Raw genomic sequence first — 20,533 nt, forward strand, 5'->3', positions numbered from 1 at the left:
AGCAGCTTCCCTGTAGGAGAGGGGCAGTGCCCTGTTTGTTGCTGGGTGGGGCTGGTACAATGCTGAGCTTGCTCCTGCAGGAAGGGATTTGGAGAGCCCAGCAGCTTGGCCGCCACCAGTCCGGCCTGGGAGCCTGGATTGAACTCCATGGGAGCAGCAGATGGGCTAGGCCGAGCTGCAAGTACCAGCTGCGGGGACAGGGCTGTCCCCAAGGCAGGCCCCGACGGGGAGCACCGGCATTGCTTGCTCATCTGAGTATGTCACAAGCACGGTGGCAATTGGCACATCTATGCTACAGCTCCTGCAGCTGGAGCTGGGCGTGCAGGACTGTTCCAGCTGCTCGAAGAAGCAATGACCAGCAAGCAGGACGCGGGACGCTGGCAGAATGAGCCTAAGAGCTCTGGGGGCAGGTGAGAGATCTGATTGCCGGGGGGCAGATGAGCTCATTGGAGAGCTGTTAACTTAAATCTTCTGAAGAGAGCGAAGAGCAGGAAGCAAGGGAGGTTTCCACCAACTACACTAGTGCTGGCAGTGCCTGCAGCTCCACCACCCAACTTCTTACTGCCTCTGGAGAAGCCTTGATGACTCCTGGGAAGTCGTGACCTTCGCAGCACCACAGGTTCCTGCAGAGCCGTCCTAGCAGGTGAGCTCCTGGCTGATATTTACAGTGGTAGGTTGGGTGTTACTTTATGGTATTTGTTTTCTTCCCTGTCATTCTTGTGAAACACCCATTGTTTATTTTTCTTAGTCACTGAGTCACCTCCATCTGCTTTTGCCCTTTTCACATACTTGCTTTGCTTTCAGCAGTTACTGGAAAATGTGCACAGTGGCACTACCCTGCCACCATGGGTGTGTTTTACTTCTGCCTTTGATTGCCCCGTCCTGTTGTTCAGTCTCTCTGACCACTTCTATGGAGAAAAAGGCTCAGGGCAGGGCTTATCACGTCCTCTTTTGCAACACGCTTGGGTGGAGTGAAGGCTCACTGTCTCCCCAGGACTGCTGTGCTGCCTGGCACTACTCTGTCCCTATGTCAGTGCAACACTCACCCTGCCTTTCTGGCAGAGGTTGGTGTTCCAGCAGGAAAAGGAGGTCCCTGGTGTTGCTTGGAGCAGTTGCCTAGTACTGCATTGGTAGAGGTTTTGCTGGGCAAGTCCCAGTGATGCTTCCTGTCTCTGCAAGCTGAAGGTGTGGAGGAGTGGAAGACAGTGGGTGGGCTCTGCTCTGCCCAACGTGAGCAAGTGACAGAACAGAGTAGGGGAGAGGATCTGTTGTCCCAGCCCTACAAGGTGGTCTTGCAACTGAGGTCCTGGGGGCTTGCACCCATCTCTGCGCTCATTACTAATGTGTGGACATAGGCACTCCTGGCCTGCTGCAAACTGAATCTTGCTGTTCCTCCCTCCATCTCTCGGGTGGGTTTCCCTGCAAAATATATCTGTGCCAGCTTGACAAAAACACTTCCTTTGTAACAGTGGGCCACACACTGTGTAGCTCGCTTTTTCTGCTCTGCTTCATTTCCTACTGAGTTCTTCAGCAACAACAGCAACACAATCCCTCAAACCTCTTCTACCCCTGGGAGTTACTCTGAAGGATTTTTCCTCTGGCTATATGTGTTACTCCCTGGCCTATGTGGGTTTTTAGCAGCCTTGTTTAGAGGTGGTGGAGCTCTGGGTGACTCCACATGGCCCCCTGCACCTCTCTGCTGATTTTATTGCTTGGAGGCTGCCAGCAACCTGCATGCACAGGGACCATGCTGGCTTGAAATGCAGGACCTGCCCAGTGTACAAACTAGTGCCAGATGAACTTCTCTGGCTGTTGTGGACTGGCTTCTCATCTAGCATGAACTGGTGATTTAGTCACTGTCAGCTAAATTGCCAGCAGCCAGGCTTGGCTTGCAACTGTGTGCAAGTGTACGCGTCTCTTGGAAGGACAACATCAGCCTCACGAGTGACCAAAAAGGCCCCATCCTCTTCAGTGAATTCAGCTCTTGTGCAGGGCTTTTGAGAAGATAACAGATCATACCATTGACTGTCCCTGCCATGCTCTGGGTTTTGACTGATGTACCCATGGGCTGACAGGCTGTGCTAGAACTCTTCTCCAACCACCTTGGAAAAATGCTCCCTTTGCTAGGAGCCATTTGGTTTTAATTTTGACTGGATGTACAACTTGTGAAGGGAAGCTAATGCTTTCACATGTCTTTGTTAGCACAGATGTGTAGGGAGCCTATGCCAGGACCCTGCTCCAGCTCTCAGAGACAACAACATGGAAGGTGGGCTGCCTTCCCCAGGCTGGGCAACAGCAGGTGCTATTTCAGTATTAGAAATAATATTCCAGAACAGTGCAGGGCTATTTCAAAATTGGAAATAACCTCCTTTTCATGCAATGCTGCGGTGCTGCAGCAGAGCACAGTGCCGTACAAGAATCTGCTGCCATGGCTGGTTCTGATTTAGTAAGAAAAATATTTCACTTCATTTGCTGAACACACCTTGAAAGGTGATTTGCAGTGAGGTGCAGGAAATGCTGAACAGTGCAATCCAGATGTTGAAGATGATAAGGGAAGCTTGCAGAAATGTCAGAAAATGCTGTACCATTCCCACCACTCTCCTCAGACCTGTGAGACAGGGGAACTTACTGCTCTCTTATCAGCTGCATTCATATGAGAAAGGCAGCATACCAGCAGTGTTCCTCCAGCTGCTTGCAGGCACGCTAGTTCACTCTGCCTCCAGCCCATCTCACAATGGCACAGGTACGTCCTGGACAGGGCACATGGCACTTGTGAGGGAATGGAAAATGACCTCATTGCTGCCCTGTTTCCAAACCAGAATGGAAAGCCCTTGCTGCACCTTGCCTTCCCCCACACTTCTCAGGCACACAACCCACGATCTGTGGTGTGAATGGCTTCTGGAGCTCAGTGGCAGTTTCATATTGATCAGTTCCTTCCAGAGCTGCCTGCAGGTCGATCAGTCCCTCTGCAGACAAGCAAGCAGCTGTTAACCAGAGGAGATGCCAGCCCTACTTCTGCTGGTAAAAGCCTCTGCTTAATCCCAGGCTGTCTTCCTCCTTTGGTTATTATCCTTCAATAGGCACCTTCCAGTCCCTCCTGTTGGCTAAGGACATGGGGCGTTCACTGTGCTTGATTTCAGGCTCTCCCTGTTAGCACTGTGTACAGTTCATGCATTTGCCAAATGACTTAGCATACCAAGTTTCAGTTTTCCCCATCTGTATGTCCTTGGCATGCACTGCACTTTCCAGGGCTGCTAGAAATCAGACCATAGGTATCTTTTGCTTAATCAAGGTTCAGCTGTCTAATTTTCCCACACCAGCCCTCTGGTGAGCACAGATGTAGTTGAGCAATTTTCTCCTGACACTTTGCTATCACTTTCACCACTCAACACATCACACCAAGTGCAGCTGGTCTCCCTCTCCCAGCTTGCAGGATTTGCTTTTGCTTTTGATTGCAGTATGGAACATCACAGCTTGGCATGGCCTGGCGTGAGCCATCTGTGGCTTGCAGGGTGGGATGCTGCTGATGGTAAGCAGAAACCCGGGACACAAAGACCTGATGGAAATGCCCAGGGGTGGACAGCCTGCTAAGCTCACAGTGACACTAACTTTTCCTGTCTGAAAGTACTTCTGCCTTCTGAATGAGGTTCACAGGCAAGATCATGAGTTTCTCTTGTAGTAGCTGAAACTTCATGACCCAGTTTGATATCCTACAGCAATGTGCAACTTGTGATTGCCCACAATTCACAATAGCATTAAGGAGAGATATCTTTGTGGCTTTTATAGATGACCTGCGTATGTTTGGTGGAGGGTTTGTTTGGATTTGTTTTAAGAAAGTAATGTTTCTATTTACTTGAAAGGTTTTTAATAACAATTCTGTTTAAGTACTGATAAATTACAATTAGTTGAGGACCAAATAATGGCTTATACAAATGCTTCACAATCCTTAAGTGAATATGTTTTGGTGCTTTTTTTTTTTTTTTTTTTTTTTTTTGTGTTAGTTTCCTTAGTAAAATGTTAGCCTGGGTGCATCTTCCAGAATGGCTGACACGACTGATGCTTAGTAAGCTGCAGGTTTGATTTTGGTTGCAAGAACCTCATGTGCCATTTCCTGTAATAGAGAAACCTGAAATCTAACCAAGACAGTATTATTCTTTCTGAAGAGCTGATTTGAGGGATGAGTTAAAGGACATGGCCTTTGTTCTGTCCTTCTCCTTGCTTCCTCTTGTCTGAGTAGTCCTATATCAATTGAACAGTGAACCTGTTAAGCAGAAGTTCAGCTGTCTTGGCCAGAGCATCACTCATATTTCATATAGAAAGTTTGCTAGAGAAGTCCTCAAAAAACTAAGTATTGATTTCTATGAATAAAAATAGGAAACAGATGGCATCAATTCCAAGTGGTGAAGTGGTTTTTAACTAGTCCACTAACTAACATTCTCAAATGCCTACAAAATATTACAGTTTTATCTTAGCAAAGATCAAAATAACAACTTTAAGGCACTTGCCAGGCATACACAGCCATGTGTTCCAATAGATGACAGATCGAATGTATCCTTACAGTAATGGGACTGAACTTGCCAATTTCAAATTCCCCTCTGTACTCCTGCAGGGAATAATGCCTAATGACTGCTCTGGTTGGGGTTTTTTTATTATTATTTTTATTACTACTACTGTGGACCCAGTGTTGCCTCAAACATGCTGCAGGTATTAAGAGAAGTCTGCAAACCTGGGATCCAAGAGAGAACGTGGTAAGGAAGCATTTCCTGAGAGGAAGGAGTAGGAAGCCTCTGGAGCCTCCCAGATCTCCTTAAGTGTCTGAGTATACCAGCATCTACTGCTGTTTAGATCAGTCTGCTTACTCAAGAGTATCTGTATTAATTCCTAGAAAAATACAGGCAGAAGACAGACCATAGCATGCCCAACATAGATTTGCACAAGCAGGCTCTGCACTGCAGCACAGTCTCTCAGACAGGTTGTGTGTAGGATGAGTAAGATGACTGAATCCATGGGAATTGCAGCACTGCCTAGCAGCAGGTGGAAATGCTGTGTGCCAGCTGCTGCAAACTCCAAAAACTAGCCTCAGCTGTACAGTTCATTCTGAAAACTGTTTTCCATTTGTACAATTTATTCTGATGGCAGAGGAGGCCATTTGTCACAAGCTGGAATAAACCTTTTGGAGTCCACACTGTGTGGAGTTACACTTGAGCTAATGCTTGCCCTTTTGCTGCCTTTGATTAGTTTGTCTGCACAACAGCTGCTTCTGCTTTCTGCGAACACTGCACACTGCTTTACAGTCTGTCTCTCTCTGGTGCCTTGCTGCTCTGCTCTGAGAGCCAAACCCTGTGCCAGGGGAGGGGAATGCTGCTGTGTGTGCCAGGACTCTTGGCCCCTTTTACCTTACTGTTTTCCCAGGACATGGGCTTCTCTTTTATATCCCTGGTTTGTGTGTTATGTGAATGGTTGTTTTTTAAAAGTATAACCTTTTACTTAGCTTGATTGAAAAGTGTATTTTTGGCAGTGGAGATTGAAATATAAGCACACTGGAGAAATCTGTGGATCTGGTAATAGTACCCATCCCCTGCATTCCCCATCAAAACACCCTGGAATTGAGTTTCTAGAAGCTCTATGTATGAAGCTGAATGTCAATGTCACCTCAAAAAAATATGCAAAAAGCCTGTAGCAGGGATTTTTTTCTTTGAATTTCATCTTACCCATTAGACTTTATGTATCTCCTGAAACACAAAGAGAAGGAAAAAATGTCAGCACTCTTTTGGTAGGTAGGTGTAGGTTATAGCAGAGATCAGCAAGTCACAGTTAGTGACATTTGTGTAGAACTTTAAGAATTAGAAAACAGTCCTACTATAGTGACAAGCAAGAGAGAGACTTGGTCAAAATTTGAGATCCTGCTGCCTCTTTAGACACAAGCATTTAGCATTTAGATCTTGGATGTCCCATATTCAACTGACAGTGGTATCTGGACACCCTGGAATTTGGATACCATAATTCCTGTTGGATTTCTATGTCTGCTTCTGAGTATGCTCAAGATGTCTCAGCACAGCTGAGACAGTGTCATCCATCTCTGACAGTATCCTGTGGTTAAGCGCTCGCTCGTATCTTCTTTGCCCACATTTTCAGCAAGGCTTACTCCAGTTCCTAATCACCTGGGTCCTTCAGAAAGCTTGTCCAGAAGAAGAACCTCCTTGTGTTCTGTGTCTCAGCTGTAGCTGCATTTGCAGAGGTTTAGGGAGCCCATAAAAAAATTCCCTCTCTCTGTTCTGAAACTGGAGAAATCATGGTATATCTTCCCTGAATTTCCTTATTGTCCTGCTTATTGCAGGAAAAGGAGCAGTGGTGACAGCTTGTCTTGGTGATTTCCTCCTGCCACAGGCCTCTTGAAAAGGTTACAGCTTCCCAGAGCCAGGCAAAGCCAGTCCCTCTGTGTGCAGGAGCAGTCTCGTCCTGCTGCCTGCAAATGTATAGGGTAGATTGGATGTATGCAATTGTAGGGACCCAGCTCTCAGCTGCTTCCCTGCTGGTGGGGACTGGGAATTAGATGATCTTGTTGCCCTTCTGACTTCCCACCCTGGAAGAGAGGGAGCAAGCATGACCCACTCCTGGACAGGCAGCCCTGCAGTGCCTCAGTAGGTTCACGATCTGATTTTCCCTTTAAAATACATTAAGGGTTCATCTAATTGCAGAGTACCTGCACTGGTAAAGGTGTGGCTTTATCTACAAAGTTGTTTTCTTGCACACCAGAAGTCATAGGAAAAAGCAAAGGTTGGAGTAGAAGGAAAACCCGTGGCTGAACTCTGGAGTGGGAAGTGCAAGGCTTTTTAGGACAAACCACCTCTGAGGCACCATGATGAGCTTCCCATTTCCCCATGCCTCCAGGGCAACTGGGTGAGGCTCTTGTTCTGCCTGTGATTTCCAAAGGCTTGCTGAGCCAGTACAAGTGTGATTGCACGAAACCAGCAGCTTCCCCATCCCTTCCTTCCTTCCCTGCTAGAGGTGTCCTTCACTCCTGGTAGGTTCCCAAGGAGGTTTTACTCCTCTTTGGATGGCAAGAATTTGGCCTGAGTAAGGCAGATCCTTAGAAAGACAAAGCAAGGTCTATTAATCATCGTCCATTTCTTTATTTATTTTGGGTATTTCCTGGTTTCAGTGTTGTACAATGTTACCAAAGACGAGCAGCCAAAGTAAACCACACGAATGAAAAATTGCAAATGAAAGAGCCAGCCGCACGGCACAGCTGGTCCCATGCCTCCAAGGGCTTCAGTCGTTTCAGATTAGGTGCACACTTGGCATTCTCCTGCAAATATGCCTGCAAGGAATCATCCTGGAATAAACCTGCCTCCATGCACAGCAACTGACAGAAAGCTGAGGCAGGTCTGGAAAGACTCTCTAGCAAGAGGGGGGATTAATGTGCCTGCTTGTTAACTCTGGCAGAGTGTGCAGTCATCATTGTGCCAGCAGAGTTAGGGAGAGCAATTGGAGAGGGATTATTTTATGATTGGTGGCATTCCTGGGGGATGGGGCATTTATCTGGGGCCTTCCTTCAAGGAGTAAAAAGCAGAGGGGAGCACAAAGCAGCTCCTTCACAGATGGCAAACGGTTTCAACATGAGGAGCCAAAACGGATGGAAACATTCCCTTCTCCCTTAATCCAGTTGCAGACCTGACTCACCCTGACTGAGTTTCTGGTATCAATGTTGTCCTGTTACTCAGTGAGAATTTATGAGCTCACAGATTTCTTGTCCAGCAAACCAGCTTGCCAGCTCCTTGCTGAGTTCCCCCTGAAAAGGAAAGGGCTGCCCAGCTGGGAGGCAGGATTTCTCCACCTGCAGAAACAGGGAACACGCCAAATTCATTCACAGGCTGCGCTTCATCATGAGAAGTATGAGAAGTACTTTTTTTACAGAAAAGTTTAGACCACTGAACAGTAGGGGAGAAGAGTCCAGCCAACCTTTACTTTATCCATCCCTTCTCCCATTACTCACTGCATTTTTGTTAGTGACTCTTGAAAAATTCTTTTCAGCTGGAAGGCCTTGCAAATATCAGAGAGGACACTCTTAGAGGCAAACATGGAGGCACCAGAGAGATCACCAAGAAAGATGCTCTTAACAGAGTGTTGTACATCTAAGTATGTTCTGCCTGGCCTTTCAGTCCCAGATGTGAGCTGGGAACAAAGAGTTCAAGGAATGAACCCCAGAGAAATAAAGTACTCCGAAGAATGTATTTTAGAAAAATTTGTTGACACTATTAATCATGGAACATTCAGGAAATTAATTTTAAATTATGTCATAAAAATAGCACATGAAAGAAGTGTAAATGCAACATAATTTCTATAAATAGAAAAGAATATTTATACTGACACTAGTGTAAGTTATAAGCTGAAAACAAACCAGGTGGCCAGTCTGTTGGGTAGACATTGAATAATAAGATCCAAAGATCTTGTGCCCACAGGTGCAAACTGCACGGTGAGTTAAGCGTCAAAGGACTATAATTGGAATTGATACAAGGTAGGAGAGTTCATCTAATTTGATGTTCTTTCCCATGGTAAAGCAGATGTAAGGTAGACAAATTCTATTACCTTACGGCTGTCTCTCAACCAATTTATTCTGGTCCTGTAGTTTGGAGCTATGGAGATCTTGCTATGGAGCTATGTAGTTTCAGCTATAAGGATGGAATTTGGTTGTTGTTTGCTGGTTTTTTGCCTATATTTTCTCTGATTCCTCTTCTTTGACAACTCTTCTGTCTGAAAGCTGTTAATTGCAGAGAAAATTACTTGAAAGCATGAGTTACCATGCTTTCCATACTTACTGAGATATACACAAGTCTTTCTGGCATTGCTACAGCCCTCTCTTGCATTGCCACAGCACTGCCATGCTCTTCCTGCCACATCCATGTAACATACTCAGGATGTTAGAGAGGCATTCAGCTAAAAGTTTGTAAATACAGGTATTTCACAGCAGTAGAAAATGCTTTGGTTTTGATATGGTGTGTTTCTTTCTGTAGATACTGTGATAAAGACAAAAAGGCATCTGGCAGCACAGGCACAAATTACATGGTCTTTTCTGAATCTGTCATTACTTAGCTGGTACTGTTACAGTCAAGAAAACTTACAGAAGAGCAAGAAATGCATTCTGAAGATAATTTATAAGGAATGATTAAAATAGCTAAGTGTGTGCTTGAAAGTCAGCTTGGACTGTCTGTTTTCAATCATACTCAAATTCAGAAAGTCAGAGAGTGGTCCAATATTGGAAATAACTTACTATTTGAAGATGATTTGGTGGCCCTATCAGAAACCACACACACACATTTAAAATACTTACTGACATCTTTTTATGATCAGGCTTTTCATTTTCAGTAAAAACTATGTTTTCATGCATGTTTACAACTCAGTTGAACTCAAGCTTCTAAAAAGTTTGTTTAAAAATTATACAATTGCAAAAGAAGGCAATAGAAACAATCCCTGCAAGAGACTCACAAAACATGTTGTTTTTCCAGTGAGTGAAAAAACCCTAGGAAGTAGTACCTTAGATATTTTCCTATTTTTAAGAAATGTGGCATACTGATAGGCTATAAATCCAGAAAAGTAGATACAATGAAGAAAGAACTTCATAAGTTTTGAATAGCTGAGAAAAAAAGATTTGGAACTGCCTAGTTTTCTCTTTCTGAAATCCGCTGTCATGTCTAAAATATTCCATGGCATCAGATACAGGGGGAGTCAGCAGCTGAATGGAAAGCTTGAACTACCTGTGCAAAATACATCCTGGCATTATCTTTTTTGGAACAAATACAAAAATCTTTATATTTTTATGGTACATGATAATGATCTGCTTCATTTCCTGCTCAGATTCTTGCCCAACTGTTAAACACAATTTTTTTTCTATTGTATAACAAGCAGTTAAATATGTATCTCTGCATCCCAGCAAAGTGCTTTCCACCTCCGTACAGAAAACAAACTCTAACTGGTTTTGCAATGACTTGGTCCCATTCCCAGGAATGTTTCCCTTCCATTAAAAAAAACCCCAAGAAACAAAAATCCCAAATCAGAACAGGAAAAAAAAAAACAACAACACTTTTCCCAGCCTATTAGCACTAGTTAGGTGTAAGCACAAAATATGTTCATGCATTCCTCTGAATGGGGCAAGACTAGGTTTGCTGGACCTTCCCACACTGGAATGCACCAACATGCATGTCCCTTTGCCCAGCCTCTCTTGAAGGAGCTTTTACTTGGAGCTGAGCAAAGATTTTTTCCTCCTTATGGGAAATTCCGGTGCCAGGATGTTAAACCCTAACTTCCTCAGAACAGGCTGCCAGTGATGACTTGCACCCGGTGGGCTGTGACAGGGTACTTTCTCTCCTGGTGAGATGAAATGAAGCAGAAGCTGTCCAAACAGTGAGCATAAGAGATCCCATTCCTCTCTTTTCCCAACCCTGCCCCCCTGGTATTTCAGCTTGTGCTGGGAGCCCATAGCCATAAGTGTTTGCGGCTCTGTCCAAAATCCTGCAAAATCTTTGGAAACAGGAATGGCACCTCTTTTTTAAAAAACTGGAAATAAGGGGTTAGGTGTCCAAACACCATTCTGGGCAGCCCATATTAGATGACCTTTAGGCCAAACAGCCTAGGATACAGCAAAGCAAACTGAAAACACAAAAGAGTGAGGTAGATAGATGTAGAGCAAAGAAGAAGCTAGTTCTAAACACTGTGTGAGTGGTACTTGAGTAAGCTACACAGAAGTATTTCCTGAAGATCTCTAAAAAAACTTAAGAACAAGCTTTGTATGTTGATAATGTTGTACCAATCAACATTATGAAAATGGCAGAAAATATGATTTCCAGATTATGTCTGTTTTTAGGGAATGGATCCCCAGCAGCAGCAAGCTGGGAGTCTACCTGCCCAAGTAGATTTGGGCTGAACACTGAGCTTCCAGTACCATGTGAGTTGTCTCAGAGTTCTCATCTTGGAGAAACAAATCTGTGTGGTGAAAACAGGATTTTGTATGTTTGTCACAGTGGTCTTCAGAATAGGGTGTCAAAACTTGCCTTTTTTTCCACTGTGTATTACTGGAAAATATGTATTTACTGTATATCCTATAAGAAACAAATTTTTTCAATGTACCTGAGGGGCAAAGTAAGAAAGGAACTGTGTTGTACAGCTTTGCCTTGCATGTAGGTTGTTTCCTGTTGAAACAGTTTCCTTGCGAGTCAAGAATTCACCAGAAATATTTTTGTAGAAATTACATGTTTTTCTTGTTGAGTCATGCTGTTACAACTGCTCTGGAAAAATGAAACTTTCCATATCATTAAGATAAGCTTTGGTGTCTTAGTGTGCAAACTTCCCTGCAAGATGCTCCTCAGTTAAGGTAGAAAATCAGTGTTGTGTTTTTCTGACTGAACGCTTTCAGGTAGGATATGACAAAAATAAATCCACAACTCTGCTTCCTTGGCAGAGGCAGTGCTGTAGGCTAGCTGCTGAATGACTAACCAGTTATATCATTATCGTGCTCTGCCACAACTGCAGGGTAAGGATTGCCCAGAAGAAAAACAAAGGTAATTGGGTCCTTTGCATTTAAACTTCCAGTCTGAAGATCTAACCAGGGGATTGAGCAGCTGGCAGGGTAGGCCTGATACAGAACACAACAAAGTTAAAATGGTTTATTTTTCATTATCATGTACCTTTTTGTTGTAGCTTGAAGATGAATACCTGAAGCTGTGCAAGACAGATTAAAGCACGGGCACCAGCAGTGCACACAAAGAATCTATTCCCAAGACCATGAAAGGATGCCAAGCCATTCTGCTTTCAATTACGTGAGTGTTATACCTCCTACTCCAAAGACTGCAAGGACAGATTTGACTTTTGGCTTTTCCTTGCCATCCTTTTCTGGGGCACTTAGGGTAAGAGCATTTCAGATTCAGCCTGCTTGACACTGCTGTAGCCAAGCTGACATACTGGCACGTCCTGGTTACCAGTGGTAAGTATGAGGAAGCAGTTTTGTGCTGTTTACAAAGATTTGGAAAGTGTTCTTTCTGCTTGCATTACAGGCTGGTCAGTAGTTTCATTCCTCCCTCCCTTTTCTACTGCTTCTGCTTTTTCTTTGAGGCAGGGATCTGGGACCTGGGTTAGGTCCCTTCTGCACTGCTCACTTGTCCTTTCTCAGCAGAAAAGCAACAGGCAGCTCTCAATGTGGACACTGACATAGAGAAGGAAAGAGAGGAAGGGGGTGGGGGAATGCAGGATCCTTTCGTGTCAGACTGGGAACGGGAAGTGCTTAAAGAGTGCATCATGCTCACTTCTGCTTGTGCTGCTGTTGGATAAATGGGAACATTTAAAGCAAGGCAGCTTCAAAAATAATGACCACATCTCTATCTAATCGCCATCTGCTGCTGGTAAAGGCTTGTACAGTGTCTCTGCTTGGAACATCTGCAGTTACAAAAGCACAGCTTTGTTGCAGAACCATGTGCTTATCTTAGGAAAATGTAGTGTAGGTGAAGGCATGTGACTTGTTTTAAACAGTATTAAAGAGGAAGGTTAATAGTAGCTTAAATTTGGAAGAGGAGAGAAAGCACCTACAAGGTGCATCTTTGTTCAATGCTAAACATGCAGTTACTCTGGAGAAAAAGCAGTTGAAGAGTATTCTCATCTTAAAAGACAGCAGCTTTCTCCTACTTTAGAGTCTTTGATTTCAAAATAAGTTGTTTTGAGCCATGCTGCACCGCAATTTGAAAACTAATGCTCTGGGAGGCAGGTGGCTGGTACCTTGTCTGTGTGTGTGGGGCAGCTTGTGGAGAGCATTTTTGTCTGGATAATGTCTGGATAATGTGATAAACCCTGACAATTGCCCACAATTCTTGTCATTTTAAGCAGCTTGCTGAAATGGACTACTTGGTATGTGAGCTGTGGCACAGTCACACCAGTCCTCTCTTTCTGAGAGAAACTAGAAACCTGGCCTAGTGTAGATCCATCTGTGATGAGAGCTGGCTGAGCCTGGATGTTAGGAGAAAGTGGCTTCTGAAAAATCAGCTGGTGCCTACCTCAATTCTCCACAAATGTGTGGTGATGAAGCTGTAACAGATAGAAGAGTGTGCCCATTTCACACTGACTTATGTACATGGTCTTCTTCTCCAAAACTCTTCCCAAATTAACTAAATTTTTTTTCCTGCATCAGAGAGGTGCAATTTTGAAGACAAAAATACACAGTAACAAGTCTCATTGAACCCACAGTTAATATTTTGAAAATGGAAGTCTTCCCTATTGAAGAACAAGAAGCATTTCAGCTGCTAGAGGGAAGAGGTAGCTTTGGGGAAGTTGATGACATCCTTCCACTAAAAGACTATTTTCCTTCTCCTCTCTGCCCCACAGCTGGTTTGCCTCTATTTTACAATGTTATGCTTATCATCTATCCTCTGTAATAGACAGAAAATACAAGGGTATCTCAGTCTTCCAATTTCTTTTTTCTTAACCTAATGTGCAACACTAATGTCAGTGCAGTGGAACTGAAGGTTGCTATGAGGTGCATTTGGGCTCTCTGTGGGCTTTGCCACCCTTGATCACACTGCTGCTGTGGGCCCTCTAACAAGTGGCAGGAATCCGTCCATCTGTCTGCTCTCAGGCAGGTACCTCTTGGTACAAGAGGTCAGCAAAAGGTGACAATTTTTGAACACAGAAAAAAAAAGGTAAATGCAATAGGAATGTTAGTGTTTAATTTAATGGACTTCCCTTTCAGAGCTGCTAGGACGACTCCCTACCCCTTTATGCAAACAGCATACTTGGCTATTTGACCAACCATGTATTGCTTCAGTCAGGTTAAAATGAATGCCATCAAACCTCCTCTCTCAAAATTGCCTTTGATGTTTATAGAGAGCTACTTTGCTTCAGACCGAGTCTTGTGCTTCAGACAGAATATCATTCCCCTTCTTATTCATTTTCTGTTGACAACATATGACTGTAATGTCCTAGGCAATTAAAGGATGCTGAGTGTTTCTATAGTACTGTCCTTTGACTAAACATTTTGACTCCAACACTTAATATAATACATGCATCACTATATATAGATAATATTTTACAGAACTTACATAACTTGGTTGTGCTGAGATGTTCTGTTTTCTCAGCACAGTGAACAACTCCCAGTGCCTACCAGACAAAAAGTATCGAAAGTAGAGATACAGGGAGGTGAATGCAGTTCTGCCTGGGAACTGTTACTTCACTTAATAGTGGAGGAAGTGATTGTGAAAGAATGGCTTGCACAAAATGGTTGCATCAGCCTTTCCAGCAATGGGAGTTGACTGACAAAAAGAAGAGACTGACACTAAATTTTATCTTCCAAAGAAGAGCATTCAACTACAATCTGTTCTCATTTTTTGCATCCCCAGTCAGCAGCAATGGTAGAATTGGTTGAAATGTGAGTTTGAAGGGTGAGCCATACGTGCTGGACAATCCTGGACTCTTCAGAAGCCATGGTTTCCTCAGGGGAGCCGCCACTAGAGAGAAGAGATGCAAACTCGTATGATTCACTGACTGCGTAGTTAAAGGACAGTGGGAAACTGGGAACATGAAGTTTTGTTTGGAGAGAACGATTATTTTGAGGCTGAAATATTTTCTCACTTCGGGACTGTCACCTCATCAGACCTGCCAAAAATTTCCAGCTTTCGTTGTGTTTGCAGGTATAAGGTGACCATTCAGATGCCTTGACCAGCACACGAGGAGATTGAAACACAGCATGCAGTACACAAGGTAAGTACTTGTCCTAATTTCGGGCAAAATTTGGGAGAAGACCTCAGGAAGGAGCCCCCAGAAAGCAAACACCCCACGGCCCCTCCCCCACCTGGTTCGGGAAAGATTTCCTCAGAGAGAAATGGAAAAAAACCTGTTTATTTAACAAGCACAAACACTCCCCAATACAAAAAAAAACAAACAAACAAAAAAAACAAACAAAAAAAAACAAACAAAAAAAAACCAAAAAAAAAAAACCAAAAAAACCACACCAGATGACAAAACCCTTTCACCGTTCTGAAGAGATGACAAATTCAGAAAGTCTCTCCTGGGAGTGGTTGCCCAGCTATCAGTCTCCGGCACTGGGGATGGCTGCTGCAGGTCACAAAATGCAGACTCTCGGTGTTTCTTAATGTTTCCCAGGTCCAGGTCCAGAGCAGGTTCAGATGATATTCAGGAAAAGGAAAGGGAAGGAAAAAAAGAAACAGTCCAGGGTAAAAATTGGACTGCCTAGCTAAACTAACTAATAAGCAAAAGCAAAAGCAAGCAAGCCAGCAAGCAAGCAAGCCCAAGCCAGCCAAGCCTCCTAGATACAGACCATGGGGGGAGGTGAGCCGGCTGATAACAAGACAAAACAATCCTTCACTTTCAGAGTCAGTCCTGAAGGCACAGAACATAATATCAGGCATAAACAGAACACATGATTTGGGATACAAACACCATACCGTCACCCTAGGACAGTACTTAACCTCTGCTTATTCAGGGTTTACGGGTAGTGTTCATCTGCACTACTGGAACTGTTTGCAGTTCAAACTCGGTGAAATGTTCTTTGGCACCTGTGGCAGGAAACACAGCCCTTCTTTACATTAAAATCAGTATTGTTCTAATTACATCCACTGTTTATAGGGTGGCAGTAACATCCATATCCCATCTATTACTGGTGTTGCTTTACAGACGTCTGATAGCCTTCATTTCATATCAGGTTGTTCTGCCTTTCCAGTAAAGAATGTGAATTGCTTACACAGTGTGCAAAAGGGTGTGGCAAGAACTCTGCTTTTAGAAGCCCTGAGGCTGGTGAGACTCCATGAAGGGGACCCCCAGATCTCTTCCAGGAAAGTTTGTAATGTTGGAAACCTCAGCCCACTGAGGCTGAGAGGGAGAGCAGGCTCTGTTTGGGCTTCTGCCTGCCATGTAGCCATACAGAATGGGCAGGCTGATGCTGCACGGGCTGTGAGTGTTTGTAATCAGAGAATCACAGAATCACTTTGGTTTAAAAACACACTTAAGACTATTGAGTCAAACCATTAACCAAATATTGCCAAGCCTACCACTAAACTATGTCCCTAAGCACCATATCTGCATGTCTTTTAAATACCTCCAGGGATGGTGACTCCACCACTTCCCTGGGCAGTCTGTGCCAGTGCTTGACTGCCCTTTCTGTGATTTCTTTTTTTCCTAATATATAGTCCAAACTTCCCTTGGTGCAACTTGAAGCCATTTCCTCTCTATCACTTGTTACCTGGGAGGAGAGACTGACTCCCACTCACTACACTCCCCCACTGACTACAGACTCATTTCAAGCAGTTGTAGAGAGTCATAAAGTCCCCTCTGAGCCTCCCTTTTTCTCCAGGCTCAACAACTATAGCTCCCACAGCTGGTTCTCTTAAGACTTACATTCTAGACTCTTCCCCAGCTCCATTGCCCTGCTCTGCACACACTCCAGTACCTCAATGTCCTTCTTGAAGTGAAAGGCCCAAAACTGAACACAGGATTTGAGGTGTGACTTCACCAGTGCCAAGTACATGGGGACAGTCACTGCCCTGGTCCTGTTAGTCACACTATTCCTGGTACAGGCCAGGATGCCATTTGCCTTCTTGGCCACCTGGACATGTACTGGATCATATTCAGCTGCCTGTTGACCAGTGCCTCCAGCTCCTTTTCTGCTGGGAAGCTTTCCAGCCACTCTGACCCCAGCATTTAGTGCTATGTGGGGTTGTTATGACCCAAGTGCAGCACATGGTACTTCATTCTGTTGAGTCTCATACAATAAGATTCAGGCCATGGATCCATCCAATCCAGATCCCTCTGTAGAGCCTCCTTACCCTACAGCAGATCAACACTCCCACCCAACTTGGTGTTGTCTGCAAAGTGAGTGTGCACTTGATCCCCTGATCCAGATCATTGATGATCTAACCATCTTCTCCTATTTAGAGCTGAAACATCCAACTGTAGCTTCTTTGCTGAGAGGAAGCATAATGTGAGAGATGAAAGAGGTGAGAGCCATAGCTAATGTGCCTATAGAAAAGCAGGATACTAAGAATGGTCCTTTATGGCTCTTGACAAGTGATATGGCTGTACTCCAGGGATGAGCAACGCACCGTGGTTGCAGGGCTGAGAATGTCAAGTAGGAGAGGAAGACTGACATCACAGGATAACATAAAAAAAAAATTATCTGGGATTACTAAAAAAATGGTGCAGGATTTCAAGATATTTCAGATGCTGTCCTACCTTCTCTGTTTTCTGTTTCCTACAGCAAAATGTCCATCCAAGCAAAACACAAATCAAGAACTACACACATCTGGCGAGTGTTGGCCATCTACGTGATCTTAGCTGCAAGCCTCTCCAAGCAACAAGCACTGAAGCAGGCTTGTCCTTCATGCGATGCCAGTCAGCTTTGCAACTGCTCCTTCATGGGCTTGGTCTTCATTCCCCCTGGGGTCATGGCCAAAATCACAGTGTTAAACCTGACCCACAACAGGATAAAGCGCATCCAATCTCAGGACCTGCAACAGGCTGTGAACCTGAGAGCCCTGCTGCTGCAGTCCAACGAAATCAGCTCCATAGATGAGGACTCGTTTTGGTTCCTGGAAAAACTGGAGCTCTTGGACTTATCGAATAACAGCTTGGCTCACTTGTCCCCTGTGTGGTTTGGGCAGCTTTTTTCACTCCAGCACCTTCATCTTCAAGGCAATTCCTACAGAGACCTGGGGCAGAGCTCTCCCTTTTCTAGCCTGAAGAACCTGAGCTCTCTCCACCTGGGCAACCCACAGTTCTCTGTGATAAGGCAAGGGAACTTTGAGGGTATTGAGCTTCTGCACAAGTTGTGGATTGATGGTAGCAATCTCAGTCAGTATGAGCAGGGAAGTTTGAAATCAATTAAGCAGATAAATCACATGATCCTAAACCTAAGAAATAGTAATATATTCTCAGAAATTGTTAGGGACCTTCTGCACTCTGTCACTTGGCTGGAAGTGACAGAAATCAAATTACCAGTTGAAAGAAAAAGCTTGGTGCAGAATTCTACACGTCCTTTTACGATACAAAAACTTACGTTTAAAGAAGCTTTCTTCACAGATCAAACTATTAGCCGAGCAATAGTGTCACTGAAGGAAATCACCTCTTTAAAAGAGTTAGAGGCAATCAATTGTGTTCTTGAGGGGAAGGGAGTATGGAACACTAAAGAAATTGCAAGGAGTGGACAAAGTTTTGTTGAAACAGTAACAGTAGTAAAGATAATGATTCAGAATTTTCATTTGTTTTTTGACCTGGAAGGTATGGAGTCACAAATAAACAAACTAAAAAGACTCACTATCGCAAGCTCTAATGTTTTCATGGTACCATGCAAACTTGCAAGACATTTTTCATCACTTCTGTATCTGGACTTTCATGATAATTTGCTTGTAAATAAGCGTTTAGATGAGACAATCTGTGAACGTTCCTGGCCTTCATTGCAAACTTTGAATTTAAGTCAGAACTCTCTAAAATCTCTGGAACAGACTGCAAAATATATATCTCGTCTACCCAAATTGAATAATCTTGACATTAGCCAAAATAATTTTGGTGAGATTCCAGATGCGTGCGACTGGCCAAAATTCCTGAAGTATTTAAACCTGTCCAGCACTCAAATTCCTAAAGTAACGACCTGCATTCCTCGAACGCTAGAAGTTTTGGATGTTAGTGGAAACAACCTGAAGGAGTTTGGACTGCAGCTCCCACTTCTGAAAGAGCTGTACCTCACAAGAAACCAGCTGAAGACCCTGCCGGGTGCCGCACCCATTCCAAACTTAGTGTCCTTGTCCGTCAGAAGAAACAAGCTGAACAGTTTCTCCAAGGAGGAGTTTGAGTCCTTCAGGAGAATGAAGCTGCTGGATGCCAGTGACAACAACTTCATCTGCTCTTGTGAGTTCCTCTCCTTCATCCACCACGAAGCTGGGATATCCCAAGTGCTGGAGGGGTGGCCGGACAAGTACGTGTGTGACTCTCCACTGGCGGTGAGAGGGGCGCAGGTTGGCGCTGTGCACCTCTCCCTGATGGAGTGCCACAGGTCCCTGGTGGTGTCGTTGATCTGCGTCCTGGTGTTCCTGGTCATCCTGCTGCTGGTGGCCGTCGGCTACAAGTACCACATGGTCTGGTACCTGCGGATGACGTGGGCATGGCTGCAAGCCAAGCGGAAGCCCAAGCGCGCCCCGCCAAAGGACGTCTGCTACGACGCTTTTGTCTCCTACAGCGAGAACGACTCCGACTGGGTGGAGAACACCATGGTGCGGGAGCTGGAGCAGGCCTGCCCTCCCTTCCGCCTCTGCCTGCACAAGCGGGACTTTGTGCCGGGGAAGTGGATTGTGGACAACATCATCGATTCCATTGAGAAGAGCCGCAAAACGCTCTTTGTGCTGTCCGAGCACTTTGTGCAGAGCGAGTGGTGCAAATACGAGCTGGACTTCTCGCATTTCCGCCTCTTTGATGAGAACAACGATGCGGCGATTCTCGTCCTCCTGGAGCCCATCCAGAGCAAAGCGATTCCCAAGAGGTTCTGCAAGCTGCGGAAGATCATGAACACAAAGACCTACCTGGAGTGGCCTGCTGGTGAACAGCAGCAGCAGGTGTTTTGGGAAAACCTGAAAGGAGCCTTAAAGTCATAGAAATCAGCAGCCCCCATTTCAACATATTTCCACAAAAGGCTGTATATCAACTGTGTCTTACTGTTAAGAATCTTTTCTTTCTTATTTTTCTTTGTAACTGCAACTGCCTTTGTTTTATATTGTTCTTTCTTATTTTTCTTTGTAACTGCAACTGCCTTTGTTTTATATTGAGATAGCTATCATTTTACCAACTGGAAAAGGCCTGTTTTAGGCTTTCCTGTGATTTGATGCTCTTGTCTTTAAAAGTCCCTGCCAATAACTGTGATATTAGGAAACCATGTTGGACTTGATATACTTTTCTAAATACATTTTGCTGAGTGCGGGGTATTTCTCTACTTTTTACTCCTGTTACCACTATCCCCAACAGGTTTCTAACAATGCCATTGTAATTTTCAAATGAAATTAAAAGCCATGGGCTTCAATCAATATTTCCCCGTGTCCATTTCTTCCTGAAAACACTTGTTTTTGTCTTCATGATCACCACCACTTTCCTTTCTACCTACCCGCAGAAATAGCTGAAGCCTTCTATTTTTGAATGTGAGACTGTATTTCTAATGTGTGGGCTAGATGGTGTTGCAGACTGGCTCAGTTTTAAGTTTTGCTCTTCTACTTCTGAGAGCATATTTACGTATTCACTGGGCCATGCAAGTCTGACTGCTCTACTTACCTTCCTTTGTAGTCGGTGAAGAAAATCACAGGGATAAGAGGCAGTTCATCTCTGTACTTCAGTGTGAGGTATCTCCTAGAATTACTATATTGCTCTCCACTGATTACAAAGGGAGTCTAGACAAGAAGGTACATACAGATGTGTACATTAAGGTAGTCAGTCCCACACTGAGTGCTTGGATTTCTTGTATTTTACAGTTTCTTATTATTCAGAGACCTGAAATTGTCTCTGA

The 20,533-nt window shown here is 44.3% G+C and overlaps 1 protein-coding gene across 2 annotated transcripts; it reads left to right on the forward strand.

Annotated features, from left to right (window-relative positions):
* The first annotated feature begins 449 nt into the window (after positions 1-449).
* LOC128806752 (toll-like receptor 2 type-1) lies at positions 450-20,062 on the forward strand. 2 transcript variants are annotated; one of them, XM_053976547.1, is made up of 4 exons: positions 450-643; positions 11,695-11,977; positions 14,667-14,736; positions 17,249-20,062. In XM_053976547.1, the coding sequence occupies exons 3-4, from the start codon at positions 14,723-14,725 to the stop codon at positions 19,632-19,634; spliced, it is 2,400 nt and encodes a 799-aa protein (XP_053832522.1). In that variant the 5' UTR covers positions 450-643; positions 11,695-11,977; positions 14,667-14,722; the 3' UTR covers positions 19,635-20,062. The 2 variants fall into 2 exon arrangements, with proteins under 2 accessions (XP_053832522.1, XP_053832523.1); XM_053976548.1 differs by lacking the exon at positions 450-643 and adding an exon at positions 11,532-11,555.
* Positions 20,063-20,533: the final 471 nt, after the last annotated feature.

This window comes from Vidua macroura, chromosome 4, assembly GCF_024509145.1.
Source record: "Vidua macroura isolate BioBank_ID:100142 chromosome 4, ASM2450914v1, whole genome shotgun sequence".
NCBI lineage: Eukaryota > Metazoa > Chordata > Aves > Passeriformes > Viduidae > Vidua > Vidua macroura.